The sequence below is a fragment of the Sphaeramia orbicularis genome, chromosome 19 (genome assembly GCF_902148855.1).
Source record: "Sphaeramia orbicularis chromosome 19, fSphaOr1.1, whole genome shotgun sequence".
In the NCBI taxonomy this organism is placed as follows: Eukaryota; Metazoa; Chordata; class Actinopteri; order Kurtiformes; family Apogonidae; genus Sphaeramia; species Sphaeramia orbicularis.
The window spans coordinates 19198497-19220305 of record NC_043975.1 but is presented as its reverse complement, the minus strand read 5'-3'; the positions used below and the strand labels follow the sequence as shown (position 1 = coordinate 19220305).

The following is a 21809-nucleotide window of genomic DNA, read 5'->3' as shown; positions in this document are numbered from 1 at the left end:
GAGTAAAATGAGCCATATCACACTTTTTCAAGGAGCTCAGTGCAATCATATGGATATGACATGGATGAAGCCAACACTGCAGATTAATACGTGAAGTTAACGTTATGGATTAATACAGAGGCTGAGGAGATTCAGCTTCGAGCAAACTATACGCAGCATGTGTAACTTCAAAGCAGCGTTGTCAAATAAGCATGAAGACATGTTTTATATTTAGATCCATCATGAAATGACACTGTTGTAGAGATGATTCCTTCTATCTCTTGCCTTAAGTACTGTTAGTACAAGGATTTAGTATTAAACTAGAAAAGCACTCAGACAGCGCAGACCTCCGGCCAAGGCAGATCAGTCCCACCCCCCCATTAACACCAAAATTTTATCATTAGTGCCTTGTGCCAGTATCAACATTTCTCGAAAATTTAATCAACCCCCCCATGCTTAAAAAATATGTTTAAGAACATACAAACATGTTTAAGATGTTTAAAAAATAAAGATGTTTATAAAATGGATTGTTTAAACCAGGGGTGTCAAACTCATTTTGGTTCAGGGGCCATATTTCGTCCAATATGATCTCAAGCAGGCCAGACCAGTAAAATAATGACTTAATAACCTATAAATAATAATAAATCCAAGTTTTCTTTTTGTTTTAGTAAAAAAAAACAAAACAATTAAATTATGAAAACATTTACATTTTACAAAAAAGATGTGAATAACCTGAAAAAACAGAAATTTCATTTGAAAAATTAAAGCAATTTTAACAATATTATGCCTCGACTTATTATTTATACATGTACATTACACATAATGTTATATAAATATTTAGTAACAGGCAGAATATTGTTAAAATTTTGGAGTTTGGAACTAAAATTTGAACAATTTCTACAATATTCCATCTGTTATTATTAACACAACTACAGATCACAGTAGATCCATAAATGCACAAAACATTTAGTAACAGGCAGAATATTGTTAAAATTGCACATTTGGTTTTATTTATGTATTCATTTGTATTTTACTGTGAAAGAATAGTTTTGTAAATGTAAATATTTTCACAGTGTAATGTTATTTTTTTCACTTAAATTTTTTCCACATAATTTTTCACAAAGAAAATTTGTCGTCATTATTTATGGGTTATTGTGTTGTTATTTTTACTGTAGATCACATTGGGCTGTATGTGGAACCTGAACCAAAATGATTTGGACAACCTTGACTGTTCAGGTTCATTTTTGCACTTTCATCCTGCAGGCCGGAATAGAACCTTTGGCGGACCAGATTTGGCCCCCAGGCCTCATGTTTGACACCTGTGGTTTAAACCTCTTTTGAGCCTGCATGTAACATACAAAGCAACATAAATAACAGTAATAATAATAGTAATAATAATGGGGGGGGGCTGCTTTTGAGTTCTCTTAGGGGAGGCTCACTATCCCACACTTTGAAAACCCCTGTTCTATAACATTGATTCACCAGTAAAACCCATGAAGTTGGATCAATGAGAGTGGATGGAGACACTTGTTTTTACATTCAGTTAATTATAGATTTTATTGAAAAAGCCACTTTTTCATCAGTTTTCTCTGTTTCTGATATAATAACTCGACTTTAATCAGAGCTTTTATGAACATCTGCATGATCAATGAATTAAGATGGAGAACTAGGAAAGCACTCAGAGCGCAGACCTCTGCCAAGGCAGATCAACCCCCCCCCCACCATCACCACCAAAATTTAATCATTTGTTCCTTGTGCCAGTATCAACATTTCCTGAAAATTTCATCCAAATCCATTCATAACTTTTTGAGTTATCTTGCTAACAGACAGACAAAAAAACAAACAAACCCCCCCCCCCCCCCCCCCCCTCTGCCATTATGCTTGGCAGAGGTCAAAATGACTCATTTCCCAAAATGCACAGTACTTAACCAAAAAGGCCAGTATACACGCTTGGTTCTTCTTTACTTTTCTACAATGAACACTATGTCACAGGTGTCAAACATGTGGCCTGGGGGCCAAATCCGGCCCACCAAAGGGTCCAGTCCGGCCCTTGGGATGAAGTTATGAAATGCAAAAATTACACTGAAGATATTAAACAACCATTTTAGTTCAGGTTCCACATTCAGACCAATTCAATCTCAAGTGGGCAGGATTCAGTAAAATACTATTATAATAACATATAAATAATGACAACTCCAAATTTTTGTCTTTGTAAATGAAATATTTTCATGTATTTACACTAAAACAAAAAATGTGAATAACCTGAACAAATATAAACAACCCAACATGTTTTATGATAAGTACAATTTTCACAATATTCCACCTGATATTCAATAGTTTGTGTGTTTGTAGACCCGCTGTGATCTGTAAGTTATAACGTACATATGTAAAAATGATAAAGTGAAGCATAATATTGTTAAAATTACACTATTTTTTGAGTTTGTTCATTTTATTCACATTGTTTGAAAGGATAGTTTGTAGATGTAAACATTTTCATTGTTTAAATTTACTTATTCTAATACATAGAGAAAAGTTTGGAGTTGACATTATTTATACATTATTATGTTATTATTTTACTGGTTCGGCCCACTTCAGATCAAATTTAGCTGAATGTGGCCCCTGAACTAAAATGAGTTTGACACCCCTGTTTTTAAAAACAGAAGCAGCGAGTGGAAAACATGTCGACAAATCAAACTGCACAACAGAGTGAGTTTTGACTTGTCATGTGGCTTCAGGCCCCAAATGAAATTGACCCTCCTCTAACATCTGTCGGGCAGGGCTGACCCTGCTAGAGGTTTTTAATTTACAGCTAGTGCAAACAATCAAAATGTTGTGTGGGAAAGGTAGCGGCGAAAAATCCCCAGGCTGGTACCTCGGACGGCTGCCGCTCCCCCGGCCACGACCAACCAAATACAACAGAGGTGTGTTCAGCTGGTGGGTTTAAAAGCAAATTAAATGCATTTCATTCATTCGACAACATCTCTTTCAGCAAATAATCTCTTGACTACTCACTGAGGAATGCATTCCCTGCAGAAAACACCAAAACAATCAGAATAAAAATGTTAACAGTGTTTTGTGGATACATAATAACTTGGACAATTATTCCAGATAGAGTCATTTCAATGTGGAATTTTTCTAAATTCAGCTGCAGAAAACATTTATTCACCTCCCTTGTTAATGGAGTGCAGGCAGAAATCTCTGCCTGAGACAAATAAAAACGACTTCAGAGTATTTCAGTTGATATTCATATTCTACACAGTAAAATCACCAGTGTTCATATAACACTTAAAGAGTTCATTTTAACACTACTTCAGTGAACATATGGTCCCTATCTACAGGGTGGGGAAGCAAAATTTACAATGAACATTTAGTTGTTTTTTCTCAGGAGGCACTACATCAATTGTTTTGAAACCAAACATATACTGATGTCATAATCATACCTAACACTATTATCCATACCTTTTCAGAAACTTTTGCCCATATGAGTAATCAGGAAAGCAAACGTCAAAGAGTGTGTGATTTGCTGAATGCACTCGTCACACCAAAGGAGATTTCAAAAATAGTTGGAGTGTCCATAAAGACTGTTTATAATGGAAAGAAGAGAATGACTATGAGCAAAACTATTACGAGAAAGTCTGGAAGATACTATTAAAGAAGAATGGGAGAAGTTGTCACCTGAATATTTGAGGAACACTTGCGCAAGTTTCAGGAAGCGTTTGAAGGCGGTTATTGAGAAAGAAGGAGGACACATAGAATAAAAACATTTTCTATTATGTCAATTTTCTTGTGGCAAATAAATTCTCATGACTTTCAATAAACTAATTGGTCATACACTGTCTTTCAATCCCTTTCAATCAAAATATTGTAAATTTTGCTTCCCCACCCTGTACAAAGAGTAAAATTTACACTGAACATAGAGTTACATTTCCAGAGTCAACTTTACTCTAGTAAGAGTTAATATTTTACACTACACTACACTTATTAGTGTCAATCAAGTTTTACACTATGTGAGAAGTAACACACATAGTGTTATTCACATTCAACGCTGAAGAGTTAAGTGTTAAGAAGTAACTTGTCCAGTGTTAAACCTACTTAACACTACATGTTGATAAATAAATTACTCCAAAGAGTGTTGATTTTTAACTGCCTCCTACCAGTGTTACATATGATGTACTATCATCCCAGTGTCTGCAGGGGCAAAAAAAAAGATAACACTATTTCTGTTCCCAATTTATTCCAAGTAAAAATGAAATATTGCAATTAAAAGTAAACACAAAATGACATGTAAAATGAAAGCCGCCGATCCGATATCACGTTATCCATTTGAAATTTGGTATTTGAAATCACATACCTAACATTGACAACGACAACATAACTTTATTCTTGCACACAGATTCTGCTTGGATGAAAAAACAAAAGCAATAGTTTATTTACACGAACTTACAAACGCAGTTTTTCGATGCGAGGAAGATGGCGATGCCAGAGTCTAACTTTTCACTCAGTTTGAGCATGGAGGTTGGTGGGCGGGGCTTTTCAGAGTCATTGTTTTTTTAACACTGAAAGGTATCTTGTTCTTATTGGTGTTGAATTAAATTTGAGAGAGTCGATTTACTTTAACACTGAATATATGACACTGACAATGTAAAACCTCTTTTAACTCCAATTATTTTCACCAACACTGGAAGTTATCTTGTTAAATTTTACTCTGTCCATTATTGGAATAACTCTGAAAGAATTAAAATACTTTGACACTGCATTTTTTACACTGGCAAATTTACTGTGTACTTGGTTCATTAAAGGAGCCACAAACTCACAAATTAGCAATAGGTTGTATGACTGTGTCCAATTTAAAGACCTCAAACACCACATAGGTCCCATCAGGAGCATTCATGGAACATTTTGGGGTCTTTTAGCTCACCGTTTTGGCTTTACAACCTCTATGTTTCGGTTGAGTCTTACGGCTCTCATCGTCCTGATTACGAGTAGAAGCAGTTTCAGAGTAACAGAGCTCAGACAAACCCAGTGTACACGACCAGGAAACTGAAGATCAGCACTGCTAGAAAGACAAAACCTTGACCTGAACGTAAAATCTGCAATGTGCAAAAAATATTCACATTGAAATAACTCTGAAATTTTACACCAGTAAAGCTGAGGGTAGCTGATGTCAAGCAGAGGCTGCATCTGATTGGTCAAATATCTCAAAGTTTAGTGTGCTTGTTCTTATTCATTATTTCATCTGTTGAAACCGTACACTGTTTGGAATAAGGGGATGCAGGAACCATCACATCGCCCATGTTTTTTTTTTTTTTGTTTGTTTTTTTACAATTTGGCTATTGTCATGTTGGCCTTTTGGAGCCTTAAGTGACCACATTTGGTCAAAAAGGTTAGAGTTGTGAGAGTCTAAGGAATCAAAAGTAAGCTAATGATAAGCACACAGCTTTACCCATAAAAACCCACTGCTACTTTTATGTCAGCACCTAAATGATTTTTTTGGTCTATATTTAACATTTCCTAAGTGATTTAACACCATTTATTATAAAATAATCCTCTTTTTTTTTTGCAATTTTAGTGAAAATCCAGTATTTTCCTATATTTACTATATTTATGTAGAGCAGGGGTGTCAAACTCATTTTAGTTCAGGGGCCACATTCAGCTAACTTTGATCTGAAGTGGGCCGAACCAGTGAAATAATAACATAATAATATATAAATGATGTCAACTCCAAACTTCTCTCTGTTTTACAGTGAAAAAAGTAAAATTACATTATGAAAATGTTTATATTTGCAAACTATTCTTTCAAACATTGTGAATAACATGAACAAACTGAATAAATAAGTGTAATTTTAACAATATTATGCTTCAGTTTATCGTTTACACATGCACATTATATATAACTTACAGATCACAGTAGGTCTACAAATACACAAAATATTTATTAACAGGTGGAATATTGTTAAAATTGCACTTCTCTTAAAAAATATCAGGTTGTTCACATTTTTTGTGAAATTACATTTTGTTTTAGTGCAAATACATGAAAATATTTACATTTACAAACAGAAAAATTTGGAGTTATGAGTATTTATAGGTTATTGGTTAGGATTTTACTGATCTGACCCATTTGAGATTGAATTGGTTTGAATGTGAAACATAAACTAAAATGATTGTTAATATTTTAGTGGAATTTTAGCATTTCACAAATTCATCCCAAGGGCCGGAATGGACCCTTTGGCGGGCTGAAATTGGCCCCCGGGCCGCATGTTTGACACCTGTGATGTCGAGGGTCAAAACATGGTGTTCGAAATCTCTCTGACGGGACATTTTAAAGACAGTTTGGCAGATTAGTGTTGCTAAATGACCCACGTTTTAACTTTTAATGTCATTTTTGCTTTAGTTGAACCATAAGGGATTATCCAAAACAAGGAGCAAATAAATGTTGGAATAGCAATCAATTAATGTTCGCTCTCTGACAGGAGGACATTACTGTGTTTTGACCCTAGATGTTCATAAAGATTCTGATTAAAGTTGAGGGATATTGTATCAAAAACAGAGAAAACTGAAGAAAAAGGGACTTTTTTTGTCAAATCTATCATCTCCACTGGCTCCCTGTCCAATACTGGATAACACTCAAGATCCTCCTCCTCACCCACAAAGGTTTCCATCATTAGCCCCCCCCCCCCCGCAAAATTTTTAGTAGACACCATAATACAAAAATATTTTGGACTTTAAAAGAGAAATATCAGACAAATAAAATGGCCTGTCTGATTTTTTTTTGATAGAGCATTATTATTTTTTATCTATATGCGCACCCTTTCTGGTACCCTTGATTGTGATCAGGCCAAAAGGAAAAATGGCACAATGAACCGGCCTAATAAGACACCGGAATGAACCCTTTACTTAGTGTTGTTAGAGAAGTTCATCGCAAATCTATGGGAGCCAGGAATGTTTAGCACCAACTCCAAGTGGCCGTCACTGGCTTTACAACATTAAGACACGTCCAAGCTGAGATCATTTATTGCTCATGTTCGAACTGCAATGACAAAGTGACAAAAATACGAAGTTAAATATAGACATTGACGAAGTAGGAGTAGAGTGCTCATGACTAATTCTTTCCATGTTTACACATTGGCATTTTTGCATCCTTTTGGAAGTGCTGATGAATTTAATGTGTGAACCAAATGATTATTCATTCATATACTATACAGTCACAGAAAAAATTATTAGACCACCCCTTGTTTTCTTCATTTTCTTGTTCATTTTAATTCCTGGTACAACTAAAGATAAATTTATCTGGACAAATATAATGATAACAACAAAAGTAGCTCAAAAGAGTTTAATTCCAGAGCTGATATCTATCCATTTTCCATGGTTTTCTTGATAATAACCAAAATCACCTCAGTTCTTATATCAATATTTATGGCATTGTACTGACAAAAACAGTGCTTTTCGGCATTCAGTGTTTTCTTTTGTCTGTTTTAGTCACATGATACACACAGGAGTTAGTACTTGATTGCATAACTGTTGTTTGTGATGACTTTTGATGCTCGAATAATGTTTTCCACTACTGTACATTTCATGCATGTTCAGAATTTTTAATTATTATTCAGAGTTTAAAGGTTCTATCTGACACTGCTCTGACTGCTCAACACCTTGAAATCCCTTTTAAAAACTCATTTAAGATTGCTTTTAATTATTAGTTTTGATGTTTAATTGTCTTATATCCATATACCTACCTTTTGCACCTGCTTTTATCTGTTTTTAATGTGTTTGGTTTCTGTTTTTATCTGCTATATGTAAAGTGTCTTTGAGTTCTATGAAAAGCACTATACAAATATAATTATTATTATCATTATTATTATTATTATTATTATTATTATTATTACTTGTATGTATGAATATATTTGTAATATATTTTTCCTCAATATAACCACATTTTTGTATTTACACAACAATATTTTCCCACACTTATATTGATAACATATTGCCTAGTACAGTGTTCCTCAATGGGGGCGTTTGGAATGGGGAAGCTGGGGGGGGGTGCTGAGACTGAAATGGGGGGCGTTAGTTTGTATAAGTATCAATATCAATATCATGCAGCATTGTCATGGCACTTTTTTTTTTTTGGTGGTTGTGGTGGTGGTGGTGGTGGTGGTGGTGGGGTGGGGTATCTATGCTACCTATATTTGCTCCAGACCCACAACCCCCCCCCCCCCCATCACAGTTAGACAACTTGTTTTGAAGAGGTGACGGACATGACAAGGAGGATAATGATGAGGTAAGGGGGCTGTTACCTATGGTGTGCCATAACACCCACCCACCCCCGCCACCCCCGGTTGCAAAATTGTTTTCAGGGGGCAGCAGGAGGCTCATGATGATGTAAAAGGGGCGTTTGTTCAGAAAACATTGAGAACCACTGGTCTAGTACAAACACTACAAACAAATAGTTAAGGATATTTTAAATTTTTTGGCCTTTTTTTTCAGTTGGGATTCTTGCACAGCGCTTTTTACTTTTTTGTGTGTGAATTGAATTGAAACATTTTTTAATGACCAGACATAGTTTTATTTACAAATGGCAAAAATGACAAAAAAAAGACAAAAAAAAAAAGAAATATCCCTAACTTTTTGTTTGTAGTGTATATCCAATAACTGTTTTAACCCTTTCATGTATACTGGTCACTACAGTGGACAGCTTTTCTACAGCTCTTCTCTTGTATGTTCATGGATTTTGTTGTTTTGTTTTTTGCACATATCTTACATATGTTTTCTGACATGAATTGGTAACATTGTGTAGATCTCCCCTGAGCGTAATAGTCATAGTTTTCACGCAATTTATCAGTAAATACATTTTTCTTTGCTTCAAAAATAAAACACATATTGTCCAGCTGAGTGAACACTTTTGCCACTTCATGAAAAATAGGTTCATAAGAATTTTTTTTAGCATTATTTTTATAGTTACTATTTTTTTTAAATGTGTTTTTTCCCTTTTTTAAATTTATTCTATTTATTTTTCATAAGAAAATTTTCAATCGCATTGTTTTTTTCATGCCTAAAGAGGAATAAAAACACTCAGGAAAAAAAATCTTGATTAAGGTTCTCATAATTCGTGCATGAAAAGGTTAGTAAGTAAATTTGGTATATATATATCTTTTTTGTTTTATTGATAATTTACTTCCTGCTACTTTCTATTATACTTGAATGAAGCAACTGTAAAACACAATCATTTCCCCCTAGGATTCATCAAGTATTCTGATTCTGATATGGATGTGGTTTCTATTAGGGCTCTATTACGCTTCGGAGCTTCCTCGTATCATTTGGCCAGTAAAAATCCTTTTAAGACTGAATACACTGTTTAATCATGAATAGAAAATAGCTCAATTAATGAACATCCTTCAGACTAAGGCCGACTTCTACAGTAAAGATAGTGTGAATCACCTAAGGCTGCTGTCACTGCGCCCATAGAGTCAGTCTCTCCTGCAAGTCAGTGGAGCGATGCCAAGCTTTGCCTCTTGATTACATCACAGATTAGCCTCTTGGCACTAAGACTTTCACATCCACAATTCAGACTCCAACAGGCAAGATAACAGGCTGGCTTTGAAGTTTAGTGAAGCTGCATTATCACTGCTGTAGATTTATGTTCCCTAACCTGCCACTATGATAGGAAATTGCTGATAAATTAGCTCAATGCTATAATTCCACTGATACATGTTAAAAGTGCGCTATTGAGATGAAAGTGTTGAAATCTGACGCGTGAAAGCGTTGTTAGAGTCAGATACGGTGAAAACAAGAGGACACGGACCTAAAGGGTAAACATGACAACACTTTATATTAGGGCTGAACGATTAATCGATTTTAAAATGGAATTTTTTAATTAAGACCATTTTTATCCTCCAATTTAAATACAACCACATGAGGATGACTAATATTAATAACATGGTCCACGCATGCACGACTGATGTCTGTCACTGACTTATATTGGTATCACTTCTGTGGGCCCAGATACCCCAAAAAGGAAAAACATTTTTTTTTTTAAATAATTAATTTATTTATCTTACAGGGTGAGGAAGCAAAATTTCCAATATTTTGAGGCAGGGATTGAAAGACAGTGTATGACCAATTAGTTTATTGAAAGTCATGACAATTTATTTGCCACAAGAAAATGTACATAATAGAAAATGTTTTTATTCTATGTGTCCTCCTTCTTTCTCAATAACTGCCTTCACACGCTTCCTGAAACTTGTGCAAGTGTTCCTCAAATATTCGGGTGACAACTTCTCCCATTCTTCTTTAATAGTATCTTCCAGACTTTCTCGTAATAGTTTTGCTCATAGTCATTCTCTTCTTTCCATTATAAACAGTCTTTATGGACACTCCAACTATTTTTGAAATCTCCTTTGGTGTGACGAGTGCATTCAGCAAATCACACACTCTTTGACGTTTGCTTTCCTGATTACTCATATGGGCAAAAGTTTCTGAAAAAGTATGGATAATAGTGTTAGGTATGATTATGACATCAGTATATGTTTGGTTTCAAAACAATTGACGTAGTGCCTGCTGAGAAAAAACAATTAAATGTTCATTCTAAATTTTGCTTCCCCACCCTGTACTTACTAAATTTTTCATTAACAAATGTAAGTTCTGTAACATAAAACCAAATATTTACTTTTTGGAAGATGTTCAACTTCATTTAGAGCTCTTAGATAAATCTGGAATCAAAAAGGCAATAAAAACCATCAGTATTTGCTGTGATTTGGACGTCATATTGTAGTGTATTTGCCCTGGCAAACTTGTTCTGTTATTTTCTTGCTGTATACATTGTTTGTATACTATACTTTATTCAATAAAGATTTAATGAAGAAAAAAAAAAAAAAACTTTTGTGGGTTCATCACTGATATCATCACAGATTTGAGGTCAGAGCAGTGCCTTGCATTGCGGGCTGCTGACGAAAACGACATGCTAACTTCTGTTGTCTTTTGTAGTTTTACCCAAAAATCAAGTTTTTAGAAGGGAAAAAAAAAAAAAAAATCAGGATTTTACTTTTTGCCAAAATCGTGCAGCTCTACTTTATATCACAGGTGTCAAACATGCAGACCGGGGGCCAAATCCAGCCCGCCAAAGGGTCCAATCCAGCCCGCGGGATGAATTTGTAAAAAACAGCAAAAAGAAGTTACACTGAAGATGGTGTCAAAGTCATTTTAATTCAGGTTCCACATACAAACACAAACAGTCCAATTACATTTCAAGTGGGTCAGACCAGTAAAACATTATCATAATAACTTATAAATAATCACAACCCCAAATTTTCTCTTTGTTTTTTGGCGTAAAAAAGTAAAATTACATGAAAATATTTACATTACCAAACTATACATTAACAAAAAATATGAATAACCTGAACAAATATGAACAAACGGAAATGTCTTAAGAAAAGTAAATGCAATTTTGAAAATATTCTGCCTGTTTCTAAATGTTTTGTGCGATTGTAACGCACATGTGTAAATGATAAACTGTTAAAATTACACTTGTTTTTCTTAAGACAATTCAAGTTTTTCATGTTATTCAGATTTTTAAAGAAACTTTGTAGATGTAAACCTGATCATAATAAAATTTTACTTTTTTCACTGTTATTATTTTACTGGTCCGGCCCACTTGAGATCAAATTGGGGTGAATGTGGCCCCTGAACTAAAATGAGTTTGACGCCCCTGCTTTATATGATGCATTCACCTTTAAGTCAGAGCTAAATTCCACTTTGTGTGATATAAAATAAAGCACTAAGGCGTTGGTCAAATTATTGGAGCAGTGTGAAAACTGAGTTAACTTCTCACTGATGTAGACTGTGAAAGCAATTAAAGCTCTGAAAAAAAACAAAACAAAAAAAAAAAAAAACACATAAGTGGGACTAGAGCTTCTCTCCAACCCAAACTAATCAATACAGGTAAACACTCTAAAAGACACCTTTATAATGCATCGTGTTGCTGCATTTTGTTCACTTTGTTGCTTGCATTTTCTCATACATCCATTTGCTAAATTGCTGCTTCCTGGATGCCATGCATGTCCAGTGGTGCCAAAAATGTCCAATCAATGATCCAACACTGACAGAACCCACATCTTTCTCCGTCCGATCAAATCAAATCTTCATGTCGGCTAAAATTTACTTAGGGGGTCAAATGAGTGGCCATCTTTGTCAAAAAAAAAAAAAAAAGTTGTAAGAAATGCATAGAACTGTGTTGAAATAATGCTAATCCATTTGTGCACAGACTACTGATATTATTTGACAGTGGAAGCTATATTTTCAGAAATATTGGATTTTGAAAAGCATGTGTATGTGAAAACTTTTGCTGGTGGACGGACGGGACATTACCCATGATGATCTGGTCAGTACCAGTACTTTATTACCTCCGCCAAGGAGGTTATGTTTTTGCCAGGGTTTGTTTGTCTGTCTGTTTGTCTGTCCGTTAGTGTGCAACATAACTCAAAAAGTTATGGACAGATTTTGATGAAATTTTCAGGGTTTGTTGGAAATGGGATAAGGAAGAAATGATTAACTTTTGGGGGTGATCCGGAAGAAATCCTGGATTCTGGATCACTTTGAAATTTTCGTTAACATTGTGGTAAATGGGGCCAAAATTTTTGTTTCCCAATATCTCGCTTAATTATTGACCAAAACTCATGAAATTTAACTCAGGAATTGACAATGGGGTCCTCTATCACATTTCAAAGGCTGATCCGGATCTGATCCAGAAGGCGGATTTTATTTTAAAAAATAAATGTAGGATTTGTATCACCGATTATGTGGGGAATTTTTGCGCTTGACGGAGGTCTGCGCTCTCCGAGTGCTTTTCTAGTTAGTAATAAACTTATATACTTACTATTGCTAATTCTCCTCTTATTCATAAATGTTAGTATTGTGGATCTAAAACAATAACAGCTGACACAAAAACACAAAATGTGGCAGTGGACGGATGTGACATGGTTGTTACAGATCCCATCATACTGATGCTCGGCAGCCATGTCACCGTTTCCACAAATGATCCCTGTGCAAAAACTAGGATCATAATTATTTATTGTATAGTTTATCATCATACTGAAGAGTAAATAACAATATAGAATTGGTATTTCTTTATAAAAATGCTTATTATTAGAAAACTGTTGATTTAAAAAGTGACATGTGACATTCTTAATGTATGTATTGATGTAACATAAGCAGGATGGATCAGCACCATACTCCATATTGCAACCTGTAAAAATAAAACATGTGATTTGTAGTATATAATATGTAAGAAAAATTGGGGAATCTAAAAGAATAGAATATTTGTTTTTCAGGTAAATTCAGTTAAAATATAACTTGGCCATTTGTGACATGAAAATATAGCATTAATTGTGATGAAATTGGACATTTTTGAGCTGAAAACATAGTTCATATGACCAACATGTTGCAACAGAAATGAAATCCTGCAAATTTGCATAACTTGCATTTACCAACACAGAGTTCCTTTGGGGATTCACTTATATTAATTTCTTATGCACAAAGACATAAATAAGACCTCTAAGCAAATTTTAGCTGATGTCTAAAGGGCTGGAGAGTTGTGACCGAAGGATCGCCAGTTCAATTCCACGGACTGGCATAAAAAAATTGTTGGCTGATGTGCCCTTGAGCCCCCATTTAACCCCCCCCCCCCACCACCACCACCACCACCACCCATTTACTCCCCGGGCCCCTGCTACAGCAAGCCTGCTCCTAGTTTGTAGTGTGTGGTGTGTTTCTGCATGTTCTAGAGATGAGATAAAAGCAGAGTGTGTGGTAAAATGTACTGTTTACTGACAATAAAGGATTGAATCTAAAAGGAAACAATATATGGAAGGAAATATATTAAAGGAGGACATGCACAGGGTGGGTGAAAAGTAACTAGGCCATTGGTGTCAAACTCATTTTAGTTCAGGGGCCATATTCAGCCCAATTTGATTTCAAGTGTTTAACTGTTATTCCAGTAAAATAATAACAATGAAAAAAGTAAAATTATATTATGATAAGGTTTACATCTACAAAGTTTCCTTCAAAATCTGAATAGCATGAACAAGTTGAATTATCTTAAGAAAAACAAGTGTAATTTTAACAATATTCTGCCTTGGTTTATCAGTTTATCATTTACATGAGTGATATTTTGCTCTTTTTAATTGAATTATGCATTTTAAAACATTTCCCTGTGGTCTACATAAACTGTAAATGCTATGCTTGGGTCTGAATTCTTCATGAATTCAACTCCACAGGTCCATCTTCGAACCCTATTTCTGAGTAATGACACCAGAAAGGTCATTTTGAGCACTGGCCCTTTAAATGCAAATATGCTACTTCATGCCCCGCCCCCCTCCAGGTTGCTGACTGCTGCTCTGTCCTGTTCAACCAACAACTGAACATTTTAGGGAATTTGCTTGAAGTTTGGACATATTTTCAGTTTTTACTACAAACAATTATGGCGTACTGCGAGAAATGTTCGTCGGAAGTCTTGACCTTATATGTGCAAATGTCGTGATGCAACTAGTTATAGATGTAACAAATTAAAAAGGAATTAAAACAGGTTGTAGAAATCCACTTGATTTTTGCCAAAATTAATATAAAGATAGCTTTGCAGCACCTGGAGGGTTCAAATTCAAACTTTTTTTTAACTATTAGGGTCCAAATACACAAATAAATGAACCAAAGACTAATAAAAGTGGGTTTAGCAAAATATGACCCCTTAAATTCAACTTATTGCCATTTGATAACATTCTTGTAAAAAATGTAAGGTATAGCTGTTACAAAAAACACATTAAGTCAGAATCAGAAGGTAAATGAGCTGCCAGACACCCATAATAGACAAAAAACCTACTCTAAACCCAACATTTAAACTAAATAATGGACTAATGCTTTATACTTGGGCTTTATAAACCTACCACCAGTAAAGTTCACCTTGAGTAAACATATTGTTTGGAACAGTTTTATAAGGAGTTACAGAAAAATAAGGGTATATAGTTGTAAATGATCTAAAATGATTGATTTATGAATTGGTTTTACTTAGTTTGAATTGTGTATTTCCATTATCTTAGAGTACAACATTGAAATTAACCCTTTCATGCATGAATTATCAGAATATTAATCAAGATTCCTCCTCCTCGAGTGGTTTTTATTCCTCTTTAGGCATGAAAAAGAAAAAACAAAAAATAAAACAATGCGATTGAATTTTTTTTTATGAATCTATTTTTCAGATTCTTCATATTTGTTCAGGTTATTCACATTTTATTGTTACAGGATAGTTTGTAAATGTAAATATCTTCATAATTTAAAGTTATTTTTCGCACTAAAACAAAGAAAAAAATTTAAATTGTTAATTCTAGATTTTTTTTGCTTAATTTAAGAATTTTTTTACTTAATTGAAGATTTTTGTTTTGCTTAATTGAAGAATTTTTTACTTAACTGAAGATTTTTTTTTTTTTTGCTTAATTGAAGATTTTTTTCAACTTAACTGAAGATTTTTTTGGCTTAATTCAAGATTTTTTTTTACTTAATTGAAGATTTTTTTGGTCTAATTCAAGATTTTTTGCTAAATTTGAGATTTTTTTTGGCTTAATTGAAGATTTTTTTACTTAAATTAAGATTTTTTTTGGCTTAATTGAAGATTTTTTTTACTTAACTGAAGATTTTTTTTTGCTTAATTGAAGATTTTTTTAAACTTAATTAAAGATTTTTTTGGCTTCATTCAAGATTTTTTTGCTAAATTTGAGATTTTTTTTTTGGCTTAATTGAAGATTTTTTTTTTTTTTTTTACTTAATTGAATAATTTTTTTTTGGCTTAATTCAAGATTTTTTCCTTAATTCAAGCTAAATTATTTTTGCTTAATTCAATTCAAAGCTGTGGAATTTCTCCACTTGGCAACAACATCCCAGGGGCCGAACTGGACCCTTTGGCCCCTGGGCTGCATGTTTGACACCTGTGATGTAGATGTTCATGAAACCTCAGCGTAAAGTTGAGGATTACTATTTCAAAAATAGAGAAAACTGAAGAAAAAGTTACTTTTTCAGCAAAACATATAATTAAACATAAACCCAGTGTCTCTATCCACTGTCATTGATCCAACTCTATGGGTTTTACTGGAGAATCAATGTTGTAGAAGATGACGGTGTTTCCACGGTAGGTCCAAATGGGTCATATCTGATGACCATGAAAAGATGAAGAACTGTATTTTACACCAATTATTGACATGGAGTAGTCTCTCCTCAGGGATTAAACAGTTTATATCAGTGGATGATTTTGGTAGATAGTGGATGTTTGGGTCTTAATGGGCTAAAAAAACAAAATAAACTGTTCAAATAACAATTAGCAATTTTATTTATTTATTTTTTTACACTCAAACATGTTACTGCAGATTAGGTTTATTAAGAACAGCAAAGTTACAGTAATGGTCTGAATGTCAGTGTATGAGATGATGCATAAGTGTCCACTGTGTTGGCTGATATGGAACTAAAACAACAAAATCCATGAATATATAAGAGAACATCTGTAGAAGAACGGTCCATTGGAGTGACCAGTATGCATGAAAGGGTTAACTGGAGTAGAGCAGATTACTCCATTCACTACCAGGAAGGAAGGTTGAAATTCCAATCCAATCCCACCTTTCATTGCAAAAAAAACCCATCCATTATTATCCAGGATTTACACCTAAATGCATGCACTCATCTTGACCTCATTTAATTACAATGCATGGGGCTTTACACAGCAGCCAATCACATCATTAAAAATGGGCGTGGCCACTGATGCAGAGGCGTTGTCAATACGTCATGTAATGGATTACATGCTAAAAACCAGAGAAATGCCTGGTCTGATGGATGCGTAAATCATGGCACATATTTCCAACAGGGATGGAACGTGTTCTTCTGAATAGATTTGACTCTGGAGCACATTTTAATTATCTCAGTGTCTAATAAGGAATGTTATAGAGTGCGTAAAGGTAAAATGATAATAATAATGTTAAATATATTAGGATACAATGCAAAGTTTCCACTGGAAGTAAATGAAATGGTGATTTTTTTTTCTGACTTTGCGCGTAAAACCCAGTGAAATCCAACGATGCCACAGGACTATACTATCCACAACTCTTTATCAAAGTGAAGGGGGGGGGGGGGGGGGGGGGCAGCTGCAGTGAGAAGACGCATCAGCCTGCACAACGAACACAGAGTAACTATAACACAGCATGACCTACAGCGCCCCAACCGCTCATCACGCAGAGTGCTGTGCGCTCACCGGTGCGCACAACTGCTTTATTTGATAATAACTCTGTGACTGAATTGTTTCTGGAGCTCACAGACGTGACAATGACCAAAAAAAAAAAAAAAAAAAAGTGCAAAGGAATTCAAGCAAACATGCGATACAAAAAAAGAACACTAAAATAATCCATCATGTTTGTTTGTGGCTTGAATAAAAAAAAAAAAAAGAAAAAAAAAGAAAAAAGAAAAAAAAAAAGCCCACCCATGTCTTGCGTGCGTCAGAAGCCTGCGCATCCACTTCTGAAGAATACTGTCTTGAGTCACACACACACACACTCTTAAAACATATTAAAAAATAAATAAATAAATAAAAAAAAACAGCAACTACAGAGCATCTCCTTCCTGCTCCAGTGCGTCCTGCCATGGTGCGTCTCATGGATGCATCTTTTTTTTCCCCCATAAGCCCATCCTCATCCTCAGCATGTCATCCTGCAGAATTCAGACTCAACTTGAACACATTCACTCATTCATCCATTTCATCACCTGCCCCCCCCCCCCCCCCCCCCCCAAAAAAAATAAAAAATAAAAACTCACCTGATATGCAGACAATAAAATTGGCTTGAAGAATAATCAGTATTTCCCAAATTATATCCATCCTCTGTCTTCATTCCACGTACATAACCCACTGAATAAATCAAACAAAAATGGACTGGAAAATATGAAACGGAGCTTTTAAAAAAAAAAAAAAAAAAATCAGTTGCGGATGTCCTGTCCTCCTTGGCTGTATCCCGCTGCACACCTTCCACCAGGTATTTTCCACACCAGACACATAGCAGGTGATCAAAGCCTGAGAAATGTTGCACTTCCCACCCAGTGAATATACAATTCCCAAAAAAATAAATAAAGAGATGAACTCCAGAGGAAAAAAAAAAAACAAACAGAAGGGAGATCCTCGGTAAAAGTCAGTTCACTGTATTATTCCAGTGCGTCCTAGAACGGACACATCCATCCGTTCGTGCGTCCGTCGGTCCTTCCGTCCGTCCGGTGCCGTTTCACTACAGCCGTTCTTATCACTAAAAGTCACACATTATCGTTTGCGTAAAAATCTAGAAGGAGATTAGAATGGATTAATGAGGTGGGACAGCTGCGGGAGCGGAATAACACCTGGAGACGCCTCACAACTCAGAAACTCGCATCGCCAGGTGGCGAGCCTCCGATCCAGACTTCTCCCCGTCACTGCGAGGGACCAGCGTCAAGTGGAACCGAATAAAACCAACACTTCCGGTTGGAGTTGTCAAAATAAAAGCTCAATCAAACCGGTCTGCGTTGAATAACAAATGAGAATACAGATCTGAGAGTTGACTTTAAAGCATTTCCTTAGAAGTGAATGCGTAAAATACGGATTCAAAAACGCGGATTAGAAATTCACAACAAAAACAGCATCTTTAAGATCATTTAAGCTGAAAATGATCGCCACAGATTTTAATAAATTAAAAAAAAATGCTTAGTTTTAATGTGATTGCTTCAAATTTTATATTTAATGTATATATGTAAGATATTTACACGTGATTTGACTAGTTTCTTTTTAATAAAATTGGGTTGTAGTTGTTTTTGCTGCTTTTAATTTGTAGGCACAACAGCTCGATTTTCAACCGTTTTCTGGATAACTATGTCCACCTTTACGCACGGATTCACTTCGCTGTCCGTTCCACACACCCTGAGCGTGATCCAACTGTTTATTCACAAACTAAGCTTATACACCTTATGTTAATATAGGAGAGGTTTTTGGAAGTGTGTGAATGACAGGCAAAAAAAAGCACACTGCAAATAATAATAATAAAAAAACGGGTTAAAAAGGAAACTCCGGACAGGCTCTGACGCACCGGAGAAAATCTGTCCTAAAGGGAGATGTGTGGAAAAACTAAGAGTAAACACAGAAAAAAAGGAGATTATAGAAGAATAAGGAATCCAGGTGGGGAGAATCAGTGCTCTGTCGAGTGTCAGATGGGTTAGAATGTAAAAAAAAAAAAAAAAAAAAGATCCGCGTAAGAATCCACACGATAAGGATGGCGCACTCCGTGGCTCACTCGCGCGCCACGGTGCTTTTTTTTTTTTCTTATCCTCGGACACTGCTCGTGAAGTGGAGCCACTATTTGAGTCTGACACCAGGCACCCACAGATGCCACCCAGATCTGCGGCTCTGACACACACCATCAGGATGCACGCGAAACGACGAGTGCGCGGTCACGGGACGCAGCGGAGGAATGAGCAGGGTGGGGGTACAGGTGGAGGAAAGCGCGCACCGCAGATATAAAATAAAAAAAATAAAATAAAAATAAAAAATAAAAAAAAAAAGGTAGGTGAAATGGAAGGTTTAGGTGACATGGAGGTGTTAAGGTTCATCCGGGTCAGAGCAAGAAAAATGACACATGATTATACAAAGATGCGGAAATGTGATTATTGTTTTTTTGTCCGCACAAACCCACCCAGTTATAGAATAGTCATACATCCAAATACAGTCAGTTTGTTGGTATGAGCTCTGACCAAAACAGGAAATGAAGAAATGAGCAGTGGGATTTCTACAGACTTTAAAGTTAAGACTGTTTATTGTTGTACTTGTATATTAAAAAAAAAAAACACAAAAAAAAAAATCCATCCACTGCAATTGTAAGAATGACTTTATTTATTTATTTATGTATTTATTTTTTAAATAATCTGCCTCAGATTAAATACGCCAAATTATTAACCTATAAAGACCCAGTGCTACTTTTGTGGCAGTTCCCTAGTGCATTTATAAGTTTTTCTAAGCTTGCGCTAGCCTATCGCCACATCGCCATTGACGATGCATTTTCCTGGTTGGCGAAGTTGTTTTCAACCCGTGTAGCCACAGTGGCGAAGGTATTTTTTAGCAAAATCAACCGACTTACATCTCTGATAGAAAATGTCCGAGCAATAACCAAGGAAAATAACAAACGTGGTCTCCACTACTGAAGAGCGCTGCCGAGAGCGATCCAACTCACCCGAACGTTTCCGATTTTTTACGAATTCACACTGCACAGACAGAGAGGGGTACGGAGCGATGCAGACCGCCACCAGTGGAAGTGAAAACTAAACTTACGGCTCATTTCTCTTTTCTCTACCTGCTGAAGCTAAACTTTTAAACCTTACCAGTGAAAACGCTGTAATATTAGTATCACATTAGTGTTGCCTCTGTCGTCTCCATGTTTGTTATTCTTCGGCTTCTTCTCAAAAAACTTTACTCTTCTTCGTGGTATTTGTCCAGTATGGTTAATTAAGAGCGGCGCCCCCTGGTGGATTGACAAACGCTCATTCCAACACATTACATGTCAGTAGCAGCACTTTGTTCTAGTCACACTAATGACAACGACAATAAAGCACATTTACAAAAGGAACTAACAACTGGAATGGGATTATTAAATACTCGTATCGGTACTCGGTATCGGCACGTCCTTAAAAGTAAGTACTCGTACTCAGTCTGGAAAACAGCAGTATTGGTGCATCCCTAATGTATGGTATCATAATCAAAGGTGTTTCACTGGTATATTTATTTTATATTGAATCTCATATTGAATCTCATGAACATCAGTGGTCAGACTTATTGTTTTTATAAGTCTATCATTTATTGTTTTGTTATACATTAGATTAGAAATAAAAATAGTTTAGATGAAAATGTTGACTTACGTTAATTTTTTCTGATTTTTTTTGTATGAAACTGAAGCCAGATTGAACATATTTTTAAGATCAAAATGCACCAGAATGCAGGAAAAAGACTTCATTTTTCCCAAAATATCCCAGGGGAGCTATGCTCATCGCTGCGGTCCGCTACGAGCCCCACTGCAGGACCCCAGACTGGACCCAGACTGGCTGTGGCTTTTTGTGGCGACACTCATTTCTGCTAATGTAGCCACAGTGGCTGTATCTTTCATTTTCCTAGCGCAAGCACAGTTATTTATCAACATTGATTGTAATATCCTCTGTATTTTTTGCTTTTAAGTGAAAAATCTGGTATTTTCCTTTAATTTACTGATCATGTAGACGTTCATAAAAGCTCAGATACGCCTGGATAAATTGAGTTTACTTCTTTTTTTTTTTTTAATGAGAAAAGTGGTTGCTTTAAAAAATATATATATATTAATTAATTAACTTTTGCATAGTTGTTACATTTAAATAATTAAGTTCAATGCACTAAATTCCAAGTTGATTTAACTAAAAATATTTAGTAATAATAACTATGCAAAGCAGTTGATATTGCAAATATTTTAAGTTAAATGTATTTAAAAAGTTCATTAATCTTTGTTTTTTTTAAATGAGTGATATTTTGCTTTTTGAAATGGAATTATGCATCTACACAGCATTTGATAACAGTAACACCCATATTATGGAATGTGTAAAATTATTAATTTTGAGGAAATATAGTAGTGAATTACGGCTAACGTTAGCTAATGCAGCTATGTTATTAGTGATTAGTTATGGTAACTTAAAGGAGTGACTTTTTTGTTTTGTTTTGTTTTTTTTAATGTAATTATGCATTTTTAATCATTTCCCTAAACTGTACATGCTATACTTGGGTCTGAATT

General features: G+C 35.1%; 1 protein-coding gene across 1 annotated transcript in view; it reads right to left on the bottom strand.

Annotated features, from left to right (window-relative positions):
• ca10a (carbonic anhydrase Xa) overlaps nt 1-18455 on the bottom strand; it is a 563638-nt gene extending 545183 nt beyond the window's left edge. Inside the window, exon 1 of the mRNA XM_030121906.1 lies at nt 17806-18455. Within this exon, the coding sequence (XP_029977766.1) occupies nt 17806-17866 (61 nt within the window). The 5' untranslated portion in view covers nt 17867-18455. The remainder of the gene's footprint in view (nt 1-17805) is intronic.
• Nucleotides 18456-21809: the final 3354 nt, after the last annotated feature.